We start from the raw sequence: 22,363 nt of genomic DNA on the forward strand, positions 1-22,363 counted from the left end.
CTTCTTTGGGAGTCTACAGGGCTTAGGTCAGTGGTGATGAGAGCAGGATTAGAGATTCCACTGAATGGAATTTGTTCTATCCTTGCTCCACAACCAATTTCTGGAGCAGAAAAATACGAAACTGAATTTATCCCAAGGTGGAAGAAAGAGGAAGAATAAAGAGCAGGATATCAAGAGAGTATAGTCGTGTCAAAGGGCTCAATATAAATGCCAAACTATGGGACTCAGGCTGGGAAGGGGACTACAGAGCAGCAAAAGGAGTACTAACTCCTCTGGGAGAGTTCAAAGTCTATGAGATAGAAATTTTCCAGATAATGCAAATAATTTTCAGGCTTGCATAAGTTGAGATGGAGTGGAGGGAAGCAAGTGGAGAAATGAGGAGGCTTGAGTATTGCAAAGATTATTGGTTGCCATGCCAGAGTTTCCCAGGCTGGTATAAGAAATTGTCCTAGAAAGATAAAACAAGTAAACCTTCTGAGAAGCAGGATGGACGAGGTGCCAGGAGAAAGAAGAGCCAAGGAAGTCTAGAACCAGTATAAAATTCAACAAGCAAGTTCAACAGGTCATCTGGAATGTGGTAGGTAATTAATCTGATTTGCACATGTCATCAGATATTTAGGATGCAAGTCCTTCTTGTTCTCATGATGCACAACCAGAAACACAAGTCCAGATCTTCCAGATCTGTCCCTGCTGGCGCATGAAATATCAGAGGAGGTAGTTCAAGGGAAGGATCAAACTACAAAACAGCCATTAGCTGTCCCTGGCTGCAGGAACTTCGCTCAAGGCTAGCTGTGACCTCCGAGTGGCTACAGCAGGCTCACATTTTGTAGCCGCCTTATACAGGTAGCATCTCTTCACCTCTCTCCTTAGGCCAAGTCAGTAACGGGGTTTCTTTGGCTTTCTTCTCTGTCAGTAGGTTTCCCTGTACGTTTGTTTTCCTCCAGCACCCTCCGTTTGTCTTCTCTGCATATGAAAGTAGGGAAAACTTCATCAATAATAAGATTGTCCCTCATTTTTCTACATGTCCACCTGCTGCACTTTGGAGAAGAGACAGAATCTGGATAGAGAAGGTAGGACATGAGGAAGTTGGTGAAAGGACTTGGAAAGTATCTTCTCTCTGTGCCTAAATATTTCCGTCTTCATAAAAGAAGAGTTTGGCTAACAAAAATGGAACTTTAAAATGGTTACACTCTTATAGCAATATCAGTTGATCCTTTTAATATCCTATGAAGTTTGTACTTTTTTCTGAGGCTCACATTTCTAAGAGATGTTGAAGCTAGAATTTAAAATCAGATATATACACATATATATGTAATACCTATATATGAGTACCTATATAGAGTCATAAAAGTTAAAAAAATCATAAAAATTATATCTAGATCTAGCTATAGATATATATCCTGGTTGGTATACATAATCTTTATAACCCAGGACCAACAATTCCCTTTTCAATCCATTCTTTGTATTTGAGCATATGTAACTGGCCTGGGAGAAGAAACTTAGGTAGGAAAAGGAGGATTTTAGTGTGGGAGAGACCGGTCCATCCCAGAGAATCAAATGACGTGCATTACAGGGTGACATGATCGGATTGTACAGGACAGTTCACACCTGGGATTTTGAAATTCTTATAAATTCTTAGAGTCCATATTCACTAACATGAACGGACCAGTTTAGATGGTCTATTGTGGGGTGAACCTATTGGTAACACGCCTGAGGTCAGCACTGGTGAGAGCCCTAATTCCTCTTTTAAGCCAGTACAGTGATTACACCCTGGCTGCTGGTAGAAAAACAGAAAGAAAAAAAAAAGAAAGAAAGAAAACAGGTTATTTTAATTGTTTCCTTCTTTAGAGTAGGAGGGCCCTCTCAGGTCAGAATCCCAGGCCGCTGTGAGACAACCATGGCTGTTTATGGCAATGGCACCACCTCGGGGTAGTGGGTTCTCTCATGTTTGGAAAGCCAGATATGCAGATTAGGGATAAAATACCTTCAGCATTTTCACAGGTCTCCCCAAAGCAGGACGTTAGATGAGATCAAATGGCTGCCTTTCCTCACGTGACCATATTTTTCCTGGTATCCTACACATTGACACATGTTTTTTCAGGTAAGCAACTTGGGGGGGGAAACATCTGATCGTCTTTCAGTTATAGGAAAGAAAAAGAATAATTTGGGCTAGATAGGAAATGTTTTGCTGAAACATTTTGGGCTTGATAATGCAAATTGGTATCCATTGGGCATCACAGTTGGAAAAGGGAGTTACGATGGAAAATCCTCCAATATCTGAAAACTAAGTAGCACACTTCTACATAATTCATGGGTCAAGAAAAATCAAAAGGGCAATTCAAAATTATTTTGAACATGAGGAAAATGAAACAAAATGAACAAAAGTTTAGGTTGAAAAATGAGTAATTGCCTCCATATCCTTTTCCTTTCACTGCAATGTCACCCCCTCCCTGTATGTAACCAGTCTCATTTCTCTCTGCTGTATCTTTCCTATGTTGCTTTTTGCTCAAATAAACATATACATTTTGTTACTCTTCTACAAGATAGCCTGCTATAGATGCCTTTTGAGTTTGTTTGTGTTTGTTTTGTTCATTTGCTCCTTTTTGTTTTATATCACACACATGAGTGAAATTATTAAGTTCTTGTCCTTTTCTGTCTGACCTTTTGCACTTAGCATAATATTCTCATTTGAAACCATGTATTCTAGAATATTTTAAATATCATCTAACAGTGAAAGATAAGGAAGATCAGAACTACAGGTCTTTTCTTACTTCATTCTCCCACAGCCAGCTGGTCATTTTCTATCCCCAAGGCAAGACCTGCACCCCTCACACAACAGACTCACTAGAGCCAAGGAACTCCTAAGTTTCCTGATAATCATTCACTGTCATCTTCAGTTTGGCCTCTTGGTAGGAACTGGCCTAATACTTTGTTTAATGTGTCATATTTAATTTTTATAACAATCTTCCAAATGCATACACTTATCCCAATTGTAGCAAAGAGGAAACTAAAGCCAACAAAAGCCAAGTAACTTACTGAAAATAACATGGTTGGCAAGTTATGCATATAACCCCAAACAGTTTTTACCCTTTCCTCAATGACAAAGCAAATTTATAAATGATCAAGACTGACTGTGAAAATGAAAGGAAGAATAAGTAATAAAGTAGTCACCACGCACAAATTCTGTTGTGTACTTTTGTGCAAATGAGCGAATAAATTACATTTCTTTATTCACTCAGTAACTTCAGTGGGTGAAATCATATTCCATGGAAAACTGTTTCTTTTAATCTATTGTGTCTGTACTTCAGTTGCAGGCGTTTTGAAACGCGACTACTCTAGATGGCCTAAGGTAAGTTTAAATTTCTCAGTTCTGAATTCTGATTTTAATCTGATCCCTGTCTTGTCATGAGAAACCTAAAACATAGTGGAATGTTTTTGTGTGACCATGGGCACATATGTTAACTTCTCCACATTTAGATTTACTCCCAGGTAACACAAGCATGATAATAGTAAAATACACCTCTGAGCATTAATGAAATAACACCTGTCATTTGCTCAAGGCCACAAGGTTAAAAAGTGGTATATATGTGAGTGGTGTCAAGAACCATATGATTTCTCTCATATGTGGGATATAAAACAAAGCAACAAACAAACAAGACAAATAAACAAAAACTCATAGACACCCACAGCAGTTTAGTGGATACTGGAGGGTAATGGGGGAGGGAGGAGGTAGAAGAGGGTAAAAGGGGTCAATATATGGTGATAGAAGAAGAATTGACTTTGAGTGATCAGCACACAATGCAATATATAGATGACGTATTATATAATTATATATGTGAAACCCATATAATTTTATTAACCAGTGTCACCCCAATAAATTCAATAAAAGATAAAATAAATTTAATACCTCAGAGAGGTCAAGTAAGGTGTTTTTTTTTTTTAAAGTGGTACATACAGGATTGATTCCCATTCTTAATACAAACCCTCACTCTCAACAATTGCATTTGAGCCCCTGTCCTCTAGAAGTTCACAAACACATGAATATCTCTACTAACACACTTCTTATAATGACTTTCTGATATCAGGACTCCAAGTTTAAATGAAAACTTTGCATTTGGGGTTTAAGCTTAGATATTACAATGCTCATGACTTTAAGAAATGTTGGGACGGGTGAAGACACTGCAATCAGAAAAAAACTTGCCTGACCAAAGTTCCGGCAAAGGAAATCCTTGAAAAGGATCATTTGACTAGTTATATTTGACATTATTTCTACGTGGGGCAGAAGTGGCAGAACAAGAATAAACGAGAGGAAATTTATCAATTGTTATCTATATGATACTTTATAATATTTGCAGCCCCCATGTAAAATGTACCGCCCAGTGGATCCCACTTCTGACTGTCCAAATGTAACTGCACCTGTTTGTGCTAGAGATGGCCGCACTTACCAGAATGAGTGTTTCTTTTGTGTTGCTCAGTGGTAAGTTCAAAGTAAAATACCATTATTTTTTTTCTCTATATATTTCTTCACAGAAATTTCAAATAATCTTAGCCAAAGAACTAGATTTACTGATGCATGGCATTTTTTTTTTAAATAGCCTCTATTTTTCACAAAAGATTGTGGACAGACTACATATAAAGTGATGTCTTTTTTCCTAAAAAGTAGTGAACATTCAAAGTTGACTCATTAAAAAAAAAAAAAAATGTTACATGATATTTTGGTTGAATTGTGTAGAGATATTAGTAGATAGTCTATATTCAAGCAATAATGAAATCCAATTTTTAAAAATCACTCAAATTTGCCGTAACAACTCATATTGATATACCTGTGAATAACACCCATAAATGTTTGGTAGGTATAAAGATTATACATATAGACATATACATAGACACAGGTATAGATATATACACATGAGTAACAATATGGTTATGTGGTAAAAATTGACAGTTGACTTTTAATAACTTTTAAATAAATTCAATGTGAAATTTAGATTTTAAAAAATGAATATTATTCCTTGTAATATATTTTAACTCCATTAGAAATTGTTTTTACAAATCATCTTGTGTCTTTGTCAATAAGTCTTCCATGACCTATGAGATCTGTGTTGGTAGTCCCCAAGACTACCAGCAGGTTTGATAATTTGCTAGGAGGACTCACAGAACTCAGAAAAGCTGTTATACTCATGGTAATGGTATATGACAATGAAAGGATACAGATTAAAATCAGCAAAGGCAGAAAGCTCACACGATTGAGTCCGGGAGAAAACAGGCACAAACAAGCTTTCAGTTGTCTTCTCCCAGTGGGTTCACACAGGCAATGCTTAGTTTTCCCAGCTATGAAGTGTGACAACAGGTATGAAGTATTGCCAACCTGGGAAGCTAACAAAAGCCTTGGTGTCCCAGCAATTTGTTAGGGGTCAGTCACCCAGGCATGCAGCGCCTGCATGACTGACAAGTACTTAGTCTCCAGACCACCCCCCTACACACCGAAAAAAAAAGAGAGAGAACATCAAACTGATACAGAGGACTCAGGACCACAGGTGAAAAAAACAGGCATTCATCTGAGCATAAACTATCTGCCCTGGTCTTCGACCCTAGGTTACAAAGACACTCTTATCAGGCAGGATATTCCAAGGGTTTATAGGTTATGTCCACAGAGATAATTTGAGCATCCCCGGTCTGCTGAGTTAACTTTTCATGCACATCTTCCTTTGAAAAGAATCCTCATGTGCTTTCATCATATTCCTATGAGGAAACATGAATACCAGACTAAGGAGAATAAAGTGTAGCCTATGAGCATGCAAAGCTAGTGAAGATTTGAGCAGTGTGTGAAATATGTGAATTATTATGCATTGCGGTAGTTCTGTGGGTATCTTTTCTTGGTAGAAAAATCTGGCATTGCTATGTTGAATGGAAAGGTATCAAATGGGAATGAACAGGTTAAGGAATGAAAGATTCTCTGCTGAAGCACTTCACAACATACTTTTTGAAGAATCAAGACATAGCCGAGGAATGTGCACGCTGTGGTGGTGATAAACAGGAGTGGAAGAGAGGTGGGTGTAAAGGGAATTGTAAAAGCAGCTTGCTTTCTTAGGATGTCTTTTGGAAGCTAAGAGAATGTGAAACAATGCCCACTTTCCTTGTGACACTAATCTTTTTTTCCTCTTTAGGAATTTTGGTAGAGAGCACATTCAATTTGACAAATATGGAAAGTGCGGCTAACGGGTAACAGAGTCCTACATTCATTATTTTCACTACTTAATGCTGAAAAGAATTTCTTTTGGATTTGGAAGATACATAAGAAACAACACATTTCTGTGCTGCACCCAAATTTGCAGCAAAATCGAAAACGAAGGAATTAAACTAATGGAGAACCAAACGTTGTATTTATTACAAATAAACATCATAATAAAAGAAGCAGTAGATATTCATCTCTGTGTGCTGATTGTTTAAAGTCAGCTTTCATTTTGCTTGGGTCTAAGGTATGTTGTCAAGTAGGCTTACCTGACACTCCCTTAAATTAAATTTACCACAAATTGCAGGCTTATCTGCAAAGTCAGATCCTGCCCCACTAATCTCACTTAAAGATATGAGCAAAAGAGAAAATAAACCCCCACACATAGAGCTGTTTGAGGCTTTCTACCTCATATTCATGAATGAAGCCCACCTTCGTTAGGTGAGGAAAATGTCCTTCTATGCTAATAGCAGAAGGGAGGAGGAGAGCCAAGAGTTTTTTATTGGGGGGGGGAAGACCGGGGCAGACATGTTTTGGAAGGAGCCAGAGGAGTTGATACCATTTGACCCCCTAGTGCCAGCATACTTAATTCCCATTTCATCCCATCGTTACTATTGCATTGGTCAGTAAATTCCCTTTGTGGTTATTGTTGCTTAATCTGCCATATAATCTGTCACTTATAACTGAAAGATCTTGACTAATACCGGGAAAAGACGTTATTATTACATTTGAGGCTGCGGACGTGAACGGTGGAACAAGTTCTTGGCCTCTGGCTTCTGTGTGCTCTGTATCATTACCTGTTTTGGCCACTAGATGTCAGCCTCACTTTTCCTTCTTAGTCTGGCTAATTCTTTATTTAACCAGAAGGTCCAAAGGAGGGCGCACAACTACTTTCTCCATCACCTTTCCAGCTAATATTCCGTCTACCTCTGCTGGCAACAGGGACCCTTCTCCTCTTACAGCTTCCTCCGTCCTTGGTTTTGTACATGTTTTTGTATATAGGCCAAGGCCGACCCTATTTTAATGAGCCTGAGCATCCATGTTCTGTGTTAATTCTCCCGGAGATTCTAATGCTTCTCTGCATTTGACAACCATTTTCTAGACTGAGTCCCCACATTCCTGCATATCCTCCACAGCTGGTGGAATAGAAAGAGCAGGTAATGCAGTCACTAACAAAGTGACATCAGGGAAAGTAACTTCTCTCTGGGCTAACTTGTTTTGCCTATACAAGTTTTTTAACTTTGATAATAATTTTAACTTTGATAATAAATATATAATTAGCATTTTATTATATACTTAATATTGCTATGTATCCTGCTTTATCTTTGTCACTATATCAAACATGACTAAGCCCAAAATGCATTGGCTGAGAGCCTAATTCAGGTAGTCCTAGGCTTTCTGAGTTGGGCTGAGGATTCAGACCATCTGAACAATCTCTGACTTGTTCCGTAATAGTGCTAATGGTCTAACATCTACCAGGATTTCCCACTGATGGGAAATTCATGCATGATGAAGCGTGAACACTGCTGTGGAGGTCTGATTGTAAGAAAGCCTGCTTACCTTGCATCCAAACCTACATTCATGATGCTTTCAATAGTCAGAGCCTTTCAGAACAAAACAGAAGTTTACTCTCTCTTCCAATTAACAGTAGAAGATGAATTTTCTGTCTTCTACTCAGTACATACTCAAATGTCTTTTCTTCAGGAAAAATAAAAACGAAAACAAAAAAACTCTAGTTACTTCAGTCATTTCTCAAGTCTTGTTTTTATTATTTCTTTCTATCTGGTTTGGGCATGCTATATTTAGGTAGTTCTCATCTTAAAGTAAGTAGACATAATCTTAATTAAGCCTTTTGATAAACTGATAAATCTTCTTTTTATAGATTATGTTGGGACACGACTAGGATTAGTGGATTCTTTGCAGTGATGCAGTGGTGGGAGCAGCCAGGAAGAAGTAGGTGGAGGTTCTTTCAGCTCTACTGGGTACATTTACCTTGTGGCCTTTGCCACTGTAAGGAGCTCTGCAGAGGGGCACTTGCTCACTCAGACAACAGAGTGATTTCAACTGAAAGATGATTCTGAGTCATTTGGAAAACATGTGGAGGAGAATGTGTTAAACGTTTCACGGTTTCCTCTTCTTATTGAAGTTAAATTCAATCTAAAGTGATTGAATTATTTTAAGTTCCGGTGAAATAAGCTTTATTTCTTGTTAAATTCACTGAGGTGAACTTAACAGATTATTTCTCCCAAATGCTGGATGAATTCTGTGTTACTCTACCTTTTGGCTAACAGTGCGGAATCTTATGACTCTTTGTTCAGTTAGTAATTATTATTGAGCAGTTCCTACTCTGTGGAGTGCACTATGCTAGGTACTGGTCTAAGCAAGCAAGCAAGACAGGCAAGATCCTGTCGTGGGACCTGCATTCTAGTGGTGAGAGGTGAATAATATACAAATAGAGGAACAGACAATGGCGGGTGGTAATGAATGCTGTGATGATAATGAATAAAACAGGTCATATAATAACATGTGAGACACACAATGGGAGTTCAATAGCTAGACACTTAGTGAATGTTTGACACCATAAAATCCTAGACACAGACTAATTGAAATCATCATAAGAAATCTTGTAATAGAAAATAATATGAAGAAAGAAACATGGAGAAAAGGCAATTAAGAAAAAAAATTAGAATTTTTAAATCCAATCTCACATAGAAGTCACAGGATTCAGTACAAAACATTTAGCCTAATCACAGAAGACATAGGCTAGAGCGTGTCTGATTTACAAGTTGAACGTTTTTAATGAAAAAACCAGCCATTTTACAGAATACTGGAATTGGAGAAAATGGAATCTATAGACTCGCTCCTTCTCATCATTCAAGTGTGTATTCAAACAGCATCTCCTCTGATCACCCAGTCTAATTTGGTGCACATTTCCATATTATTCTTTAGCCCAATATCATGATATATTTTCTTTTAAATACTTGTCAACATTTGAAATCATCTTATATTCTATGAATCTTTTCTTTTTCTTTCCTTTTTGTTCTACAAGAAAGTAAGTTGCAAGAAGAAAGGCCTTGGCTGTCTTGTTCATCTCTGAACCTCCAGTGAGGATAACACTGCCTGGAACAAAGAAGGGAAAGGGTGAAGTTGATGTTTACTTGTGTTTCACTGTTATTAATAATGTTATGTTAATATGTCAGGGTGGGGAGGACTTACAGGACTACATACCTGAAACATTAAAGAAGCCGATCTACATTATCTGGAGAAAAAAGACCTTTCCAAGCACTCTAGAGCTATCTTTGCACATCTGAAGGGATAACTTGGAGAGAGAGCAAACTCGTTCTATTGGGGTCCATCGTAGAGAACCAGAATGAATAGAAGCCATAGAGAGATGGGGTTCTCTTTAATATGATAAAACTTCTTCTAAGTAGACTGAAAATTCAGTGATCTTTCTTGGTAATGGGTCTGTATATTGAATATCATAACTTCATGGGAAATTGGAGTAAATCCTTCTTTCTTAATATTTAAGAAAATGCTAGTATCCTTTTAGATGTTATTAAATGTTCTGTAAAAAGAAAAATAAGTAAACTGTGGCAAATTAAGTTTTGGGGAAAATTGAGTTAAACAAAGTGAAAATATTTCTGTGTTGCAAAAAATTTAATATAGCCTTTAATATAACAAAGTGCATTGCGAATCCCTCCTAAAGAAATAAAGTATCCAGGGTTTCCCAAATCTGGTTGGCCAAGGAATCCTTTTGTCAAGAAATCCTAGTTGCAGCCGTTATGGAAGGCAGTGTGGAGGTTCTTCAAAAAATTACGAATAGAATTACCATATGACCCAGCAATCCCTCTCCTGGGTATCTACCCAAAAAATCTGAAAACATCTACACATAAAGACACGTGTGCTCCAATGTTCATTGCAGCTTTGTTTACGGTGGCCAAGACATGGAAACAACCAAAATGTCCTTCAATAGATGAATGGATAAAGAAGTTGTGGTATATATACACAATGGAATATTATTCGGCAGTAAGAAAAGATGATATAGGAACATTTGTGACAACATGGATGGATCTTGAGAGTGTGATGCTAAGCGAAATAAGTCAGACAGAAAAAGCAGAGAACCATATGATTTCACTGCTATGTGGTATATAAACCAAAAACAACAAAAGAACAAGACAAATAAATGAGAAACAAAAACTCATAGACACAGACAATAGTTTAGTGGTTACCAGAGGGTAAGAGGGGTGGGGGGGTGGGAGATGAGGGTAAGGGGGATCCAATATATGGTGATGGAAGCAGAACTGACTCCGGGTGGTGAACACACAATGGGATTTATAGATGATGTAATGCAGAATTGTACACCTGAAGTCTATGTAATTTTACTAACAATTGTCACCCCAATAAATTAAAAAATAATAATAAAAAAATAAAAATAAAAATATATATATAATTAAAAAAACAGCAAAAAAAAAAAAAGAAATCCTAGTTAACATTTTAAGGGATACCAGTGTCTTATAGATCAAAGGTTTATGATTATCTGTGTGAAAGAAGAACATGAATTGGGGGGTAGTGGTGCAGAGTGCAGAATGTCATAGATTGAATTGTGTCTTCCCAAAATTCATGTGTTCAAGCCCTAATCCCTAGTGTAACCCTATTTGGAGATAGTGCCTTTAGGGTTAAATGAGGTCATAAAAATGTGGCCCTAATCTAATAGGACTATCGTCTTTATCAGAAGAGGAAGAGACACCAGGGGTCATACACACAGTGCAAAGGCCATATGAGGACACAGTGAAAAGATGGCCGTCTACAAGCCAAAGGGAGAGGCTTCAAGAGAAACTAGTTTCTGCCAATACCTTGATCTTGAACTTCCAGTCTCCAGCACTGTGAGAAAATTAATTTCTGTTGTTTAAATTACCCATTCTTTGGTATTTTCTTATGGTAGCCCTAGCAGACTACCATCTTCTCTAATGTTGGCTAAGTCTGGGGTTACAGGTGTTCCCTTCAGCACTGAGCACAGTAGACATGATTTTACTAATAGGTTCTGAGAGGTTTAGTGTGTGTGTGTGTGTGTGTGTGTAATTTAGATCCATATAGTGTGAAGTTGTGAAGTCAGCTAGGAGCAACATAAACCAATAGGAAAAAATAGTTATTGTTTATTCACATCATCTTCTTCCATGATTGGAACTCTTTAGCCTCAGTGATTCAAAGAAAGTTGAATAGAACCAAAACATAGGATCCCTGCATGTGCTAACTCCCTGTTCCCATGAGACACAAGATCCAAAATGCAAATATCCAGATCTCTTGGTCACTGAGCCTCAGTGCTCACAGAGACATGATCACAGTGGGGGCTACATCAAAGAATGAAAAAAGAAGATGAAAGAAAAGCTGAAGTGTGGAGGCATCACACAGGGAAGGGAGAAGCGGACAGACAAAAGGCTAGAGCTAGTGCAGTCAAATCTAGGCCACTGATTTTTAAAACTGTCACAAGAAGACCTGGAGCATATTGGGTGGAGTGTGTGCTCACTGCCAAGAAGGAAGGAGTCTGGGGGTTTGGGATGGGCTGAGGCAGCAATTAGGAGGGCAAGACAGAATCACGTAGGAGACTTCCAACTTCTTTCCACCCATCCACAGTCCTCAGACTTATTTATTGGTACATATTAGTGTTCCAAGGAGGGACTTTGAACTGAAAAATGTGAAGAAACAACCTAGGCTAATCTCACTAGATGCTTGGGAATCAGAAAACACAAGTGGAAAAGGGACTGTCACAGCATTGCACCTTCGATAGATGAGGTGGGTGCACAGGTAGAATCCGTGTTGCCTGACTCTCAGTCATCCTCTTTCCCCGCTGGGACCCTCCTTCTTTCCACATGATGCTCACACATGAAAATCCACGAGCCAGCACTCAGTTGCCTCGGCCTGCTCATTTAAAACAGCAGCTGTCCTTCCCGATTGCTCTGATTCGGACAGTTTTGACTCCTGGTATTCCCATTTTCAGTGTCTCCAAATCTACCTCTTAGATTTAGATTTAAAGGCAATACACCAGAATAATTAAAAGCTTTGGCTCTTTAACCACTTCTGTAAGTCCCTGTTGCCTTAGCTAAACAACAGGGCAAATAACTGTATGTATCGCTAAGATTATTGTTAAGTCTTAAATGAGATAATTCACACAGCCGCTATAGCACAGTTCAAGCACACAGTAAGCGCTTAATATGTGGTTTTCTTATAATTTTCACTTCCTATAGCCATTTTTCTATACCTGGATTACTGCTAACTGCGGTGCTGATTTCCCTATTTCCCTCCAGCTGACTAACCTAGGAACTCGTCATTCAGGCCCTTCTCCAATTTCATTCTCGCACCCATCTCTAGCTTTCTAACTTTTCTTCCCTGTGGCACCTCAGATCCATTGGGGAAGAAATTAGGGATTCAACACTCTCAAACTTTTCTTTCATGTTAAATTTTTCTGTTTATGTTTTTAATTCTATCCTGTCTTCCCTAGAATTGTCATAGTGATCCTCTGTGACAAGGCCTCAAGTTTGGGCCCCTTGCAGGGCTACAGGGAGGAATAAACAAACTGCCTCAGTGTAAAGTGGGCAGCTTTTTTTACTTCACAGGCCTTCATCTTTCATTCCTAAAGGACGCTCCATGTGTGACTCACTATGCAGCTTGAAATTTTCTTCTCTGTAAACAGCTGCCCAAACCCAAAGTAACCCACGTCTGATTGTTTGACCTTACTTTTCCTCACCTTTCTAAAACCAAAGACCTTTATTTCCTCCACCCATTCTTCATCTGCTTTATCTTTGGATACACCTGAGGATCATTATGTCAGCCCCACCCTTGAGAAATTAATCTGACACTTTGCCTGGTAGCCACCACCTCCATAAACAATTGTTCATGTTCCCCACACCCACCAAGTTTGCACACAGCCTGAACCTTGAAGACCTCTAAACGCTTAATGGCTCACACCTCGCACAGTCCCTCAGAACCTCCTTGAACACTTGACTCTCTTCCCAGCCTACCACAGTCATAACGGCTCCCCGCTCAAGTCTAGGATGCACACACTCCCTATTCATAAAATCGCTTTTTTTCCATTTCTCATTCAGTATCGTAACATGCGATTTTGAGAGAAGTGTTCAGCCTGGTACTGACTGGGCCTGCTCAAATCCAGTGCTAACACCACCTAGTGCTCACTGATTATCATACCCCCGTTGGCTGCCTGACATGCTCCGGTCAATGTCTGTGTCAGGCCTTCTCCAGCTTCCAGACCAACTCAACTCTTCCACTGCACGAGGCAACCCCAGAACTTTATAGCTGGAGCCAACTTTACAGTGGGTTCCCCTTCATCTTTCTTCCTCTCCCTTTCAAACTATCTCTATCTTTACATTCATCTACTCTTCTCTGTTCCCTATGTCTCACTGGTGCTTTTAGTCATATTTCCTACTTTCCTGTCCTTTAATTAGCTACCCTCCACTGTGTATCTTAAATTTCTTCTTCCCTTTAGCTTTAAGATATGCTCAGTCTATCCTGGAACTGGCTAAAGCTTTAGCTTCTTCCATTCCCCTCCTTTTTACCAGCAAACATCTAAAAAAAATGTGGTCACCGTATCTTTCCACTTTATCCTAATCACCCTTTGATCCCATTCCCACTCTTCTTTGATAAAATTGCGTTTTCAAATGGCAACAAAGACACCTCTTCTTGAAACCAATGGTCTTTACTCAGTATTCATTCTCTTCAAATGTTCATAACAACAATAAAACTTATAATGAGTTGTCTTTGTTAGGACATTCACTTCCCTTCTTTCCCATGACTAAAGTCAACATAGTCTTTTCCATTAATTTGTATCATGATCTGGGGGAGAGTATTTAAATCCTCTGAGCCTCAACTTCCTCACTGGCAAAATTGGGGATAATAAAAATTCCTTCCTCAATGAGTTGTCATGAAGCTCACGTTCCATGTCATTAGCTACCATATGTCAAACTCTGATTGTGATCTTAGCAGGCTGATACACACACACACACACACACACACACACACACACACAACATTGTATATACAATCTCACTTAACTCTGACCACCACCCTGTGAGTTAAACATCATTTCTATGTTACAGATGAGAAACTAAAATGTCCAGAGCTTAACCTACGAGTACATACTCAAAGTCACAAAGTCAACACTGATTAGAAACATGATTCCAAATAAAACCCACTGGGCTCCATGCCCATATTCTTAACTAATGGATTATATTGCTTCCCAAAAACATGTAAGAATCAGAATTTTAGGGAGTCACGCAGTGTCATTTATTATTAGCTTATTATCTTTTGTAGAGACTGTTTCGACTGAACGAAAATAAACCTGCCAAGCAAAGCACTGGTGAGCAGAGCCGTTGGCCTTGCCCCAGGCTTTCATATACATGTCCTGAAGCTCAGTAGACAAACTACAGCCATTTGGACAATTGTGCCTGCACAATACAGTTTACAAGCTAATGTCCGCAACCCAGAGCAGAGACTCTTGGCTCGTCAATAGTAATAATAACAATCACCATGACAATTACGTGCACTGCACTTTCGAACACTTTCATGTAAATGACTCCAATTATGTGAACTCTACTGTGAAAGCAATAGTTCCCACTCAGCAAGGGATGGAACTAAGGCGCTGGGCTGCTTTCTGTGTCCTTTGCCAGTTATTTCCAGTTCTCCCCCTTCTGCTCTTCAAAGGACAAAATGAGATCACACTCCATAGCATCTATTGTTGGGCCACACCACGTGATGGTGAGGGAAATTGACAGTGGTGTCACATCTGGGCTAGAAAACTTAATTGTAGAAAAGGGAAATCTTCCAGAACATATCTTCACTTCCCCTTGACAATGAACAACATCCCAATAGCGACAACTCTGCCCACTTGAGATCCACAGAAGGCAGTGCAGCACGATCAGCTGACCACCATACCTGTACAGCTTGAGTAAAAAATAAACTTGTATTAAGTCACAGAAATCTCGGGGCTATATGTTACCAGACCATAACTAGGTCTTCCTGGTGGATACAGGCTCACAGCACATAAGTGACTTACCCCAAATCACACAGATAGAAAATGTCAACGCTCTTCCCCAGATTTCTCAAATGCTGAAGTCATTCTTCCTTCCACAAGGTCCCAGCTTGCTTCATAGCTTCATTGCCTCAAAAATAAAACAATATTTCCCTGGAAGCCAAAATATAAACATAAGTGTGATCTGCCTGATCTGGGTTTTAATATCCTCCATTTTTGTGAAATAAAGTTTGATATTTTTATTTATTTCATAACTAGGCCAAGCAGCCTATACTTAATTTTTTTCTACTAAAGGAAGTATAGAATTCTAAGTCACAGTCCCCACCTCTAGGGCAGACAGAAAAATACTTCTCACCTCATGTAATTAATGTGTTGGTCAGATAGGAAGTAGTAATTAAGTAACAAGGACAAGCAACCCCACCCAGGGTGTGACATCGTGCTTTGAGAGTCTCTCAAAGCCAGCACTGACTCTGGATGACCTCATAGGAAAGGTGGAGAAGCCAAGCATTGCCATATAAACATGGCCCCTTCCTGAGGCCATGGCTGGTGCAGTTGTTGTGACAGCCCCAAGCAGTCCCTGCCTCACAGCCACTTCCTCCATGAAGGTCGCTGGGGGTCTCCTTCTGCTCTGTGCAGTGACCTGCTTCTGCAGCAGCTCAGGTGAGTTAAGGCGTAGACGGTGCCCATTTTTCCAAAAACCCTCTCCTGGGATGTGAGCATCTGAGAGAAATGTCTGGTCATGTGGATTTAAAGTCTACTGGCTTAGAATAGAAAATGTACTGATTTAGGATAGAAACAGCCCTGGCCTGGAAAGGGAGAATCTTATGTCTGCTAGAGTTTGGGGATTTGGGTCTAGTGTCTTCCGTTTCAAGGATTTTTATTTCTATCCATGGAACAAAGAAATGAACTAGTTTCTTCATAAGGCTACCATTACATAAGGACACTGGAAGTTGTTAGATACTATTAGATACTATTCCTGTTATTAGATACTATTCCTTGGTGCAAAGATGCAGAAAAACATGGCTGCCTCTCAAAATCAATCCAGGAAGACTGACATAAAACACAATTCTCCAAAGGCCAGGAGTCAACAATTACACTCTTACCTGATTGAAAAATTACTTAAATAAAATAATATTCTAACACCTTTAAGGCATTCCATTCCATTCCTTTATATCAATTAGGAGGGGGAGAATATCAAAGAAGGTGCTTCTACTTCTTAGGAGTGGTGACTGCAGTACTGCCCATTGCTGTCTGACTTTGAACCATTATCAAAGACACAATGAGCACCAGAAAACACCCCATGTAACAATGAATAGAGGAAATTTGGGTCATTCTCTTTCCTGAACCAAGGGCTTACCTAACCCATTGGCCATTTGGCTTCCTCAGAAAATAATTGGAATTTTGTGTAAGGATGGAGTATGTGCACAGACTCATTGCCAGAGGAAATGGAATCTTAATCTATGGGATCACATTTACGTTACTTAACGAAACTTCAAGTCTTTGCTTTATTTTTAACATTTCCATCTGTATCTCTCTTTCAGAAGCTGCTAGTCTGTCTATAACTATGGTGAGTGTACGGAATTGCATGTTCATTTCAATTCCTATTAACTGTCTTTTAGTCAACAAATACCTATGAATATATATGTAGGAGTAATTCAATATGGTTGGAGAGGTAAAAGGCAGACGCAGGGGTAAAGGCAGACGCAGATAAAGAAATCTCCTCCGCTGTTTGAAGAAATGTGACATACATATCCATAACCACAGCCTTAAAAGGTATTCCAGTGTTAAGTGAGGAAGAGATGGCTTCCAGCTGAGAGGCTGGTGAAGTCTTCATGGAATGGATACCACATAAGAGTCAGGACCCTGGTGAATTGCACAGGCTCTAGATTCAAATCCCAATGCTACCACTTTCTAGCTTTTATGTTATACAGATTCTCTCTTTTAAGCCTTCATTTCTCGCATCTGTAAATAAGGACAATAATAGTAGAACCGACTCTATTCAGTTGTTCTGAAGGTTAAACAAAGAAAATTCACGTAAGATTTAAGTTTAATGCCTGGCGTAGAAATGCTCAGGAATTATTAGCTGAATGTACTGGTAATAATAGAAGTAGCACCAGTTGTACTGGTATTGGTCATAGTGGTAATAATACTACTGATAAAAGTAGCCTTGGCAGCATCAGAATATCTGAGCTGGGACTTCTAGGATGGTATTTTGCTTCCTGTACTATAGAGGCCAGGGCACCCTCGCTCGGGGGCCTGGAGAAAAGCAGGGCATTCACATGTGTCTGTCACAGGTGGACTGCAGCATTTACAAGAAGTACCCAGTGGTGGCCATCCCTTGCCCCATCACTTACATGCCTGTTTGTGGTTCTGACTACATCACCTATGGGAATAAATGCCTCTTGTGTACTGAGAGCTTGTGAGTATCGTGGGGAAGAAGAAGCTGGGCCCATGTCTTCCCCCACAAACCTCTCCTCTCTCCATGAGCCTGCTTAACTCTCCATAAACTCTACCCATTCCCACCCGGAAGCAGCTGGTGGAGAAAGAAAACTGACTGCCTCACAGTCAGACTAGGGTTGGGCCCCCATGTCTGCCAGCTTGTCCCTTCCATCACAGAACCTCTAATTCCTGTCAATTATGGTAATCCAACAGGACCATGGGTTTTCAAATAGCTGTCCCAGAGCCCAGAGGTGCTGTCAGGAGTCACCACAGGGATTAAGGGGATCATTTGGGGTGGTCTCCAATTCCAAGCTCAGCTTTTGATTATTTTAAGTAGTGGACTTCCAGGCAATATCTTGTTTGAAATGATGATCATACATGCAGAGAACAAACTGATGTTGCCAGAGCGGAGAGAGGTTGGGGATCTGGGTGAAAAAGGTGAAGGGATTAAGAAGCACGAATTGGTAGTTACAAAATAGTCACGGGGATGTAAGGCACAGCATAGGGAATATAGGCAATAATATTGCCACAACTATGTATAGTGCCAGGTGGGTACTAGACTAATTGGGGGGATCGCTGCATAGATTATGTAAATGTCTAACTACTATGCTATACACCTGAAACTAATATAAAATAATACTTAATGTCAGCTTTAACTGAAAAAATAAAATAAATAATAAAATAAATAAAATTTACAAAAAAAAAATTTTTAAGTAATAATTGAAATCCACTATCCTACATGACTTATAAGAGGCAGTAAATACAGCTTGTTCCTTGGACAAACTGTGGCTAGAGGGTGTTTATCCTCAATTTCCTAGTGGCTCTAAATATCTGTAGCCTTAAGGGGCATAGAGGGGACAAAGCTACTGCAAAGATATATTTTTCTCTTATCTAAAATAGGGGGATGTAAACTGCCAGTAGTTGTGCGTAAATCCATGGACATGTTTTGTTTAGGTATTTTGTTTGACCTGCACAGTGCTTTTGAAGGCAATACAACTAGGAAGATGTGACTTCTTCGGTGCAGAACAGGCAACTTAGCCTTTACAGTTTTACAGCAAGTCTGCTTCATTCGTTGTTAGCTCTACGTGTATTTTAGACCACTGGATTTTGGCCACATCTTAGATCTTGTGGTTTTCATCTTTGTGATTATCTTAACAAGTTAGAATATCAGGTTAGGCCCTGAGACCAGAAGGATATGTCTACATATTTATTCCTGTGCAGGAACATGTATTTCCCCAAAGGGAGGCTTCTCCACCATGCGTACACACTAGGCCCCGGGCCTAGAAAGTAGCTTGCGTTCAGGCGCACTGAAGGGGACTTGCGGAGAAAGCTCTCCTCACTAAGGCAGGATCCATTGTCATCACAGGTCCTGCTGAGCAGGAAGGGCTGAGGGGCAGGCCATTGCAACTTCTCTGTCAGAATGCCTCCTTCTTTGTTGTTTTAAGACATTGGGTGATCAGCCTGGGCTCTGGGATCAGTGGAAGCAGCAGGCGGGGTAGAAGTATCACTGGATTAGGGAAATTCTGCTTCTGCCTCTGTTAGAAACTGCCTGTGGCAAGCCCGTTCTTTTTCAGAGACTCAGTTACCTCACCTGTAAAATGAGGTTTTGTCTCGTAATGTCTATAGTTCCTTTCACCTGTTTTACAAAATTTCCTTTTGTGTTAATGAATCTCGTTAACCATGTCTTCCCACAGGAAAAGTGATGGAAAGGTCCAATTTCTTCATGAAGGAAGATGTTAACTTCTCCATAGATGTGGGTGCAGAGCAATGATAATCCGCAGTGTCATCTTCGTCGTCCTTGGGCTCTGACTGCCTTCGCCCTCACCATGGCCAAGTTCTGGGGGGAGGAAGGTGCAGAGATAGATGCAATCTCCCCAAAGGCCTTTCTTTTTTTTATTATTTTTTGTTAAATTTACTGGGGTGATGTTGATTAGAAAAATTATATAGGTTTCAAGCATACAATTCTGTAATACATCATCTGTATATTGCATTGTGTTCACCACCCAGAGTCAATTCTCTTTCCATCACCATATACTTGACCCCGTTTACCGTCTTCTACCAACCTCGTCCCCTCCCCCATTACCCTCTAATAACCACTAAACCGTTGTCTGTGGTCTATGAGTTTTCGTTTGTTTGTTTGTCTTGTTCATTTGTTACTTTGTTTTCTATGCCACATATGAGTGAGATCATACAGTTCTTGACTTTTTCTGTCTGATTTATTTCACTTAGCAGGATAATCTCAAGATCCTTTATCTTTATTTTCGTTTGAATTATTTTCTTAGATCAGGGTAATATCTCAATTTACAAAGAAAACTGAAGAATATACAAATTTGGTTGTTCAGGAGAATGTTTTGTACAAGGAATCCAAAGTGGCTTTCAAGAAAAACATGCACACGCGCGCACACACACACACACACAAATACACACACGTGATCAATGATGGAATGGAGTTCAGATCAATTAAAGTGCAGGCTCTGGGGGGGGGAGATAAACATGAATCAGAAAATAATTATGCACCCTAATAAATGCCGTGGTATAAGTTTATACTAGGTACTATAGTGGAGTGCTCTTTCTGTAGGGTAAATCGGATTCTATTATGTCGCTATTCAAAATCCTTCATTGGTTACCCATTGCCTACAGGATAAAATCCAGACTCATGAGCATAGTATTTCCGGCCCAGCCTCTACTTCCCCCATGCCCTCTGAAGAACTCTGACTTTAAGCACTCCCGTGTCCCCCAGCCCTCTGTGTCTATGTATGCACAGTTTTCTCTGCTGGAAATGGCCTTCATCCTTCTGGTTTCAGCTCAGGTTCCTCCTATGAAGACTTCTCTGCATTTGGTTTGGCAGAGACATGGCTGAGGAGTCAGGGGTTGATTTGTAAACAAGTTCTGTCACTTGCAAGTTATATAACTTTGGGTGGGTACTTAAACCCTATGCGGCTTATAGAGCTTTTGTAGAGATAAATAATACAAAGCACCTTACATGTGACAGATACACAATAAATATGGCTACCTTTTCCTGACAACCCATTATTTGCTCATCTATTATTTCATAGCATTTTATATAATATAGTATATACTAGTGATTAGTATACTGCTCAATTTATGGTGAGTATTTCATAAACATTTCTAAATTCCTATGAGCCATAGAGGAAGGTGAGTCCAATTCTGCCTGGGGTATTGAGGAAGCCTCCTCTTGAGTTGTAATTCATCGGAGTAAGTGTGGGTGGAGTAGGGGACAAGTAATTCCAGGTAAAGGGAAAGGGAGTACAAAGGTACAGAACTTGGAAAAAAAAATGCATAGGAATTAATTACTGAGCACAACTTCTCAATTTGTAAAAATATATATTGAACACCTACCATGCTCATATCTGAAACCAAACTTTTATTTATCTATTTTTTTTTTAAGATTTTTATTGAGGAACGGGAACAGGATTTTATTGGGAACAGTGTGTACTTCCAGGACTGTTTTCCAAGTCAAGTTGTCCTTTCAATCTTAGTTGTGGAGGGTGCCGTTCAGCTTCAAGTTGTTGTCCTTTCAGTCTTAGTTGTGGAGGGCGCAGCTCAGCTCCAGGTCCAGTTGCCATTGCTAGTTGCAGGGGCACAGCCCACCATCCCTTGCGGGACTCGAGGAATCAACTGGCAACCTTGTGGTTGAGAGCCCGCGCTCCAACCAACTGAGCCATTCGGGAGCTCAGCTGCAGCTCAGCTCAAATGCCATGTTCAATCTTAGTTGCAGGGGGCAGAGCCCACCATCCCTTGCAGGACTCGAGGAATTGAACTGGCACCTTGTGGTTGAGAGCCCACTGGCCCATGTGGGAATTGAACCGGCAGCCTTTGGAGTTAGGGGCATGGAGCCCTAACTGCCTGAACCACTGAGCCGGCCCCTGAAGCCAAACTTTTAATTTCAGCTGCCCAACTTGCTCCCTCATCAGCAGCATCCCCCGTCTCAGGAAATGATACTACCATTCATCAGTTGTTCCAACCAAAAGTTTCAGAGACTTCCATGATGCTTCTTTTTCTCTAACTCCACATCTAATCCCTTAGCAGGCCCAATTGGCTCAAATGTTAAAATATCTACAAAATCTAATCACTTCTCACTACTTCCAAATCACCCACTCTAGTTAAAGTCTCCATAATCTTGTACCTGGACTACTGCAAAACCTTCAAGACTAGAGCTTTTCAGAGCATCAATAAATCCATGGCAAAGGTGATAGACATAAGAAACTGAATTTGGTATTTTGGGAGGTATAATTGGCAAAGACACAGTAATTAATTGAAAATGTTTAATGAAAGAGATGAAGGTATTTAATGGCATGCAGTTATGTGGTCAGATTTCTAGTTTCTGGCTTGCGTAATCAGATGAGTATTGAGAAAAATTATTTATGTTAAGGGTGTCTTACATATTAAAAGCTTAATTTGTTTGTAATATTGGAGTCACTTTTAGTTATGAAAGCTAACTAATGAATATCTGTTGGTAAAAAAATATAGATAGAGGCTATTCTCTCGTTCAATGAAGGAATCACCTCTGTAGGGTTCCCGAAGGTTAGTCACCTGGTCTCCAATGGGACACTTAAAATGATAAGATTCCCATTACCTTTAGTCATTATCAGACATCTCAGATCATCACAAAGTTTCTTTTTCTATCGTGC

General features: G+C 39.7%; 2 protein-coding genes across 2 annotated transcripts; both read left to right on the top strand.

Annotated features, from left to right (window-relative positions):
• The first annotated feature begins 761 nt into the window (after nucleotides 1-761).
• Nucleotides 762-6,219, top strand: SPINK13 (serine peptidase inhibitor Kazal type 13). Its single transcript, XM_033096041.1, has 5 exons — nucleotides 762-843; nucleotides 2,002-2,101; nucleotides 3,309-3,349; nucleotides 4,356-4,477; nucleotides 6,168-6,219. Exons 2-5 carry the CDS (start codon nucleotides 2,035-2,037, stop codon nucleotides 6,217-6,219), a joined length of 282 nt encoding a protein of 93 aa, XP_032951932.1. The 5' UTR covers nucleotides 762-843; nucleotides 2,002-2,034.
• A 9,586-nt stretch (nucleotides 6,220-15,805) lies between these two features.
• SPINK7 (serine peptidase inhibitor Kazal type 7) lies at nucleotides 15,806-19,879 on the top strand. Its single transcript, XM_033096731.1, has 4 exons — nucleotides 15,806-15,932; nucleotides 16,814-16,839; nucleotides 17,567-17,691; nucleotides 19,406-19,879. The coding sequence occupies exons 1-4, from the start codon at nucleotides 15,812-15,814 to the stop codon at nucleotides 19,449-19,451; spliced, it is 318 nt and encodes a 105-aa protein (XP_032952622.1). The 5' UTR covers nucleotides 15,806-15,811; the 3' UTR covers nucleotides 19,452-19,879.
• The last annotated feature ends 2,484 nt before the right edge of the window (nucleotides 19,880-22,363 follow it).

This window comes from Rhinolophus ferrumequinum, chromosome 24, assembly GCF_004115265.2.
Source record: "Rhinolophus ferrumequinum isolate MPI-CBG mRhiFer1 chromosome 24, mRhiFer1_v1.p, whole genome shotgun sequence".
Lineage (NCBI taxonomy): Eukaryota > Metazoa > Chordata > Mammalia > Chiroptera > Rhinolophidae > Rhinolophus > Rhinolophus ferrumequinum.

Excerpts from the sequence above, each read along its gene's own strand:
- SPINK7 (XM_033096731.1), top strand. The coding sequence starts at position 15,812 with ATGGCTGGTGCAGTTGTTGTGACAGCCCCAAGCAGTCCCTGCCTCACA. Across the intron at positions 16,840-17,566 it reads CTAGTCTGTCTATAACTATG|GTGGACTGCAGCATTTACAA; the intron begins GTGAGTGTACGG and ends TGTCTGTCACAG. Across the intron at positions 17,692-19,405 it reads CTCTTGTGTACTGAGAGCTT|GAAAAGTGATGGAAAGGTCC; the intron begins GTGAGTATCGTG and ends GTCTTCCCACAG.
- SPINK13 (XM_033096041.1), top strand. The coding sequence starts at position 2,035 with ATGGCTGCCTTTCCTCACGTGACCATATTTTTCCTGGTATCCTACACA. Across the intron at positions 2,102-3,308 it reads ATTGACACATGTTTTTTCAG|TTGCAGGCGTTTTGAAACGC; the intron begins GTAAGCAACTTG and ends TCTGTACTTCAG. Across the intron at positions 3,350-4,355 it reads ACTACTCTAGATGGCCTAAG|CCCCCATGTAAAATGTACCG; the intron begins GTAAGTTTAAAT and ends TAATATTTGCAG.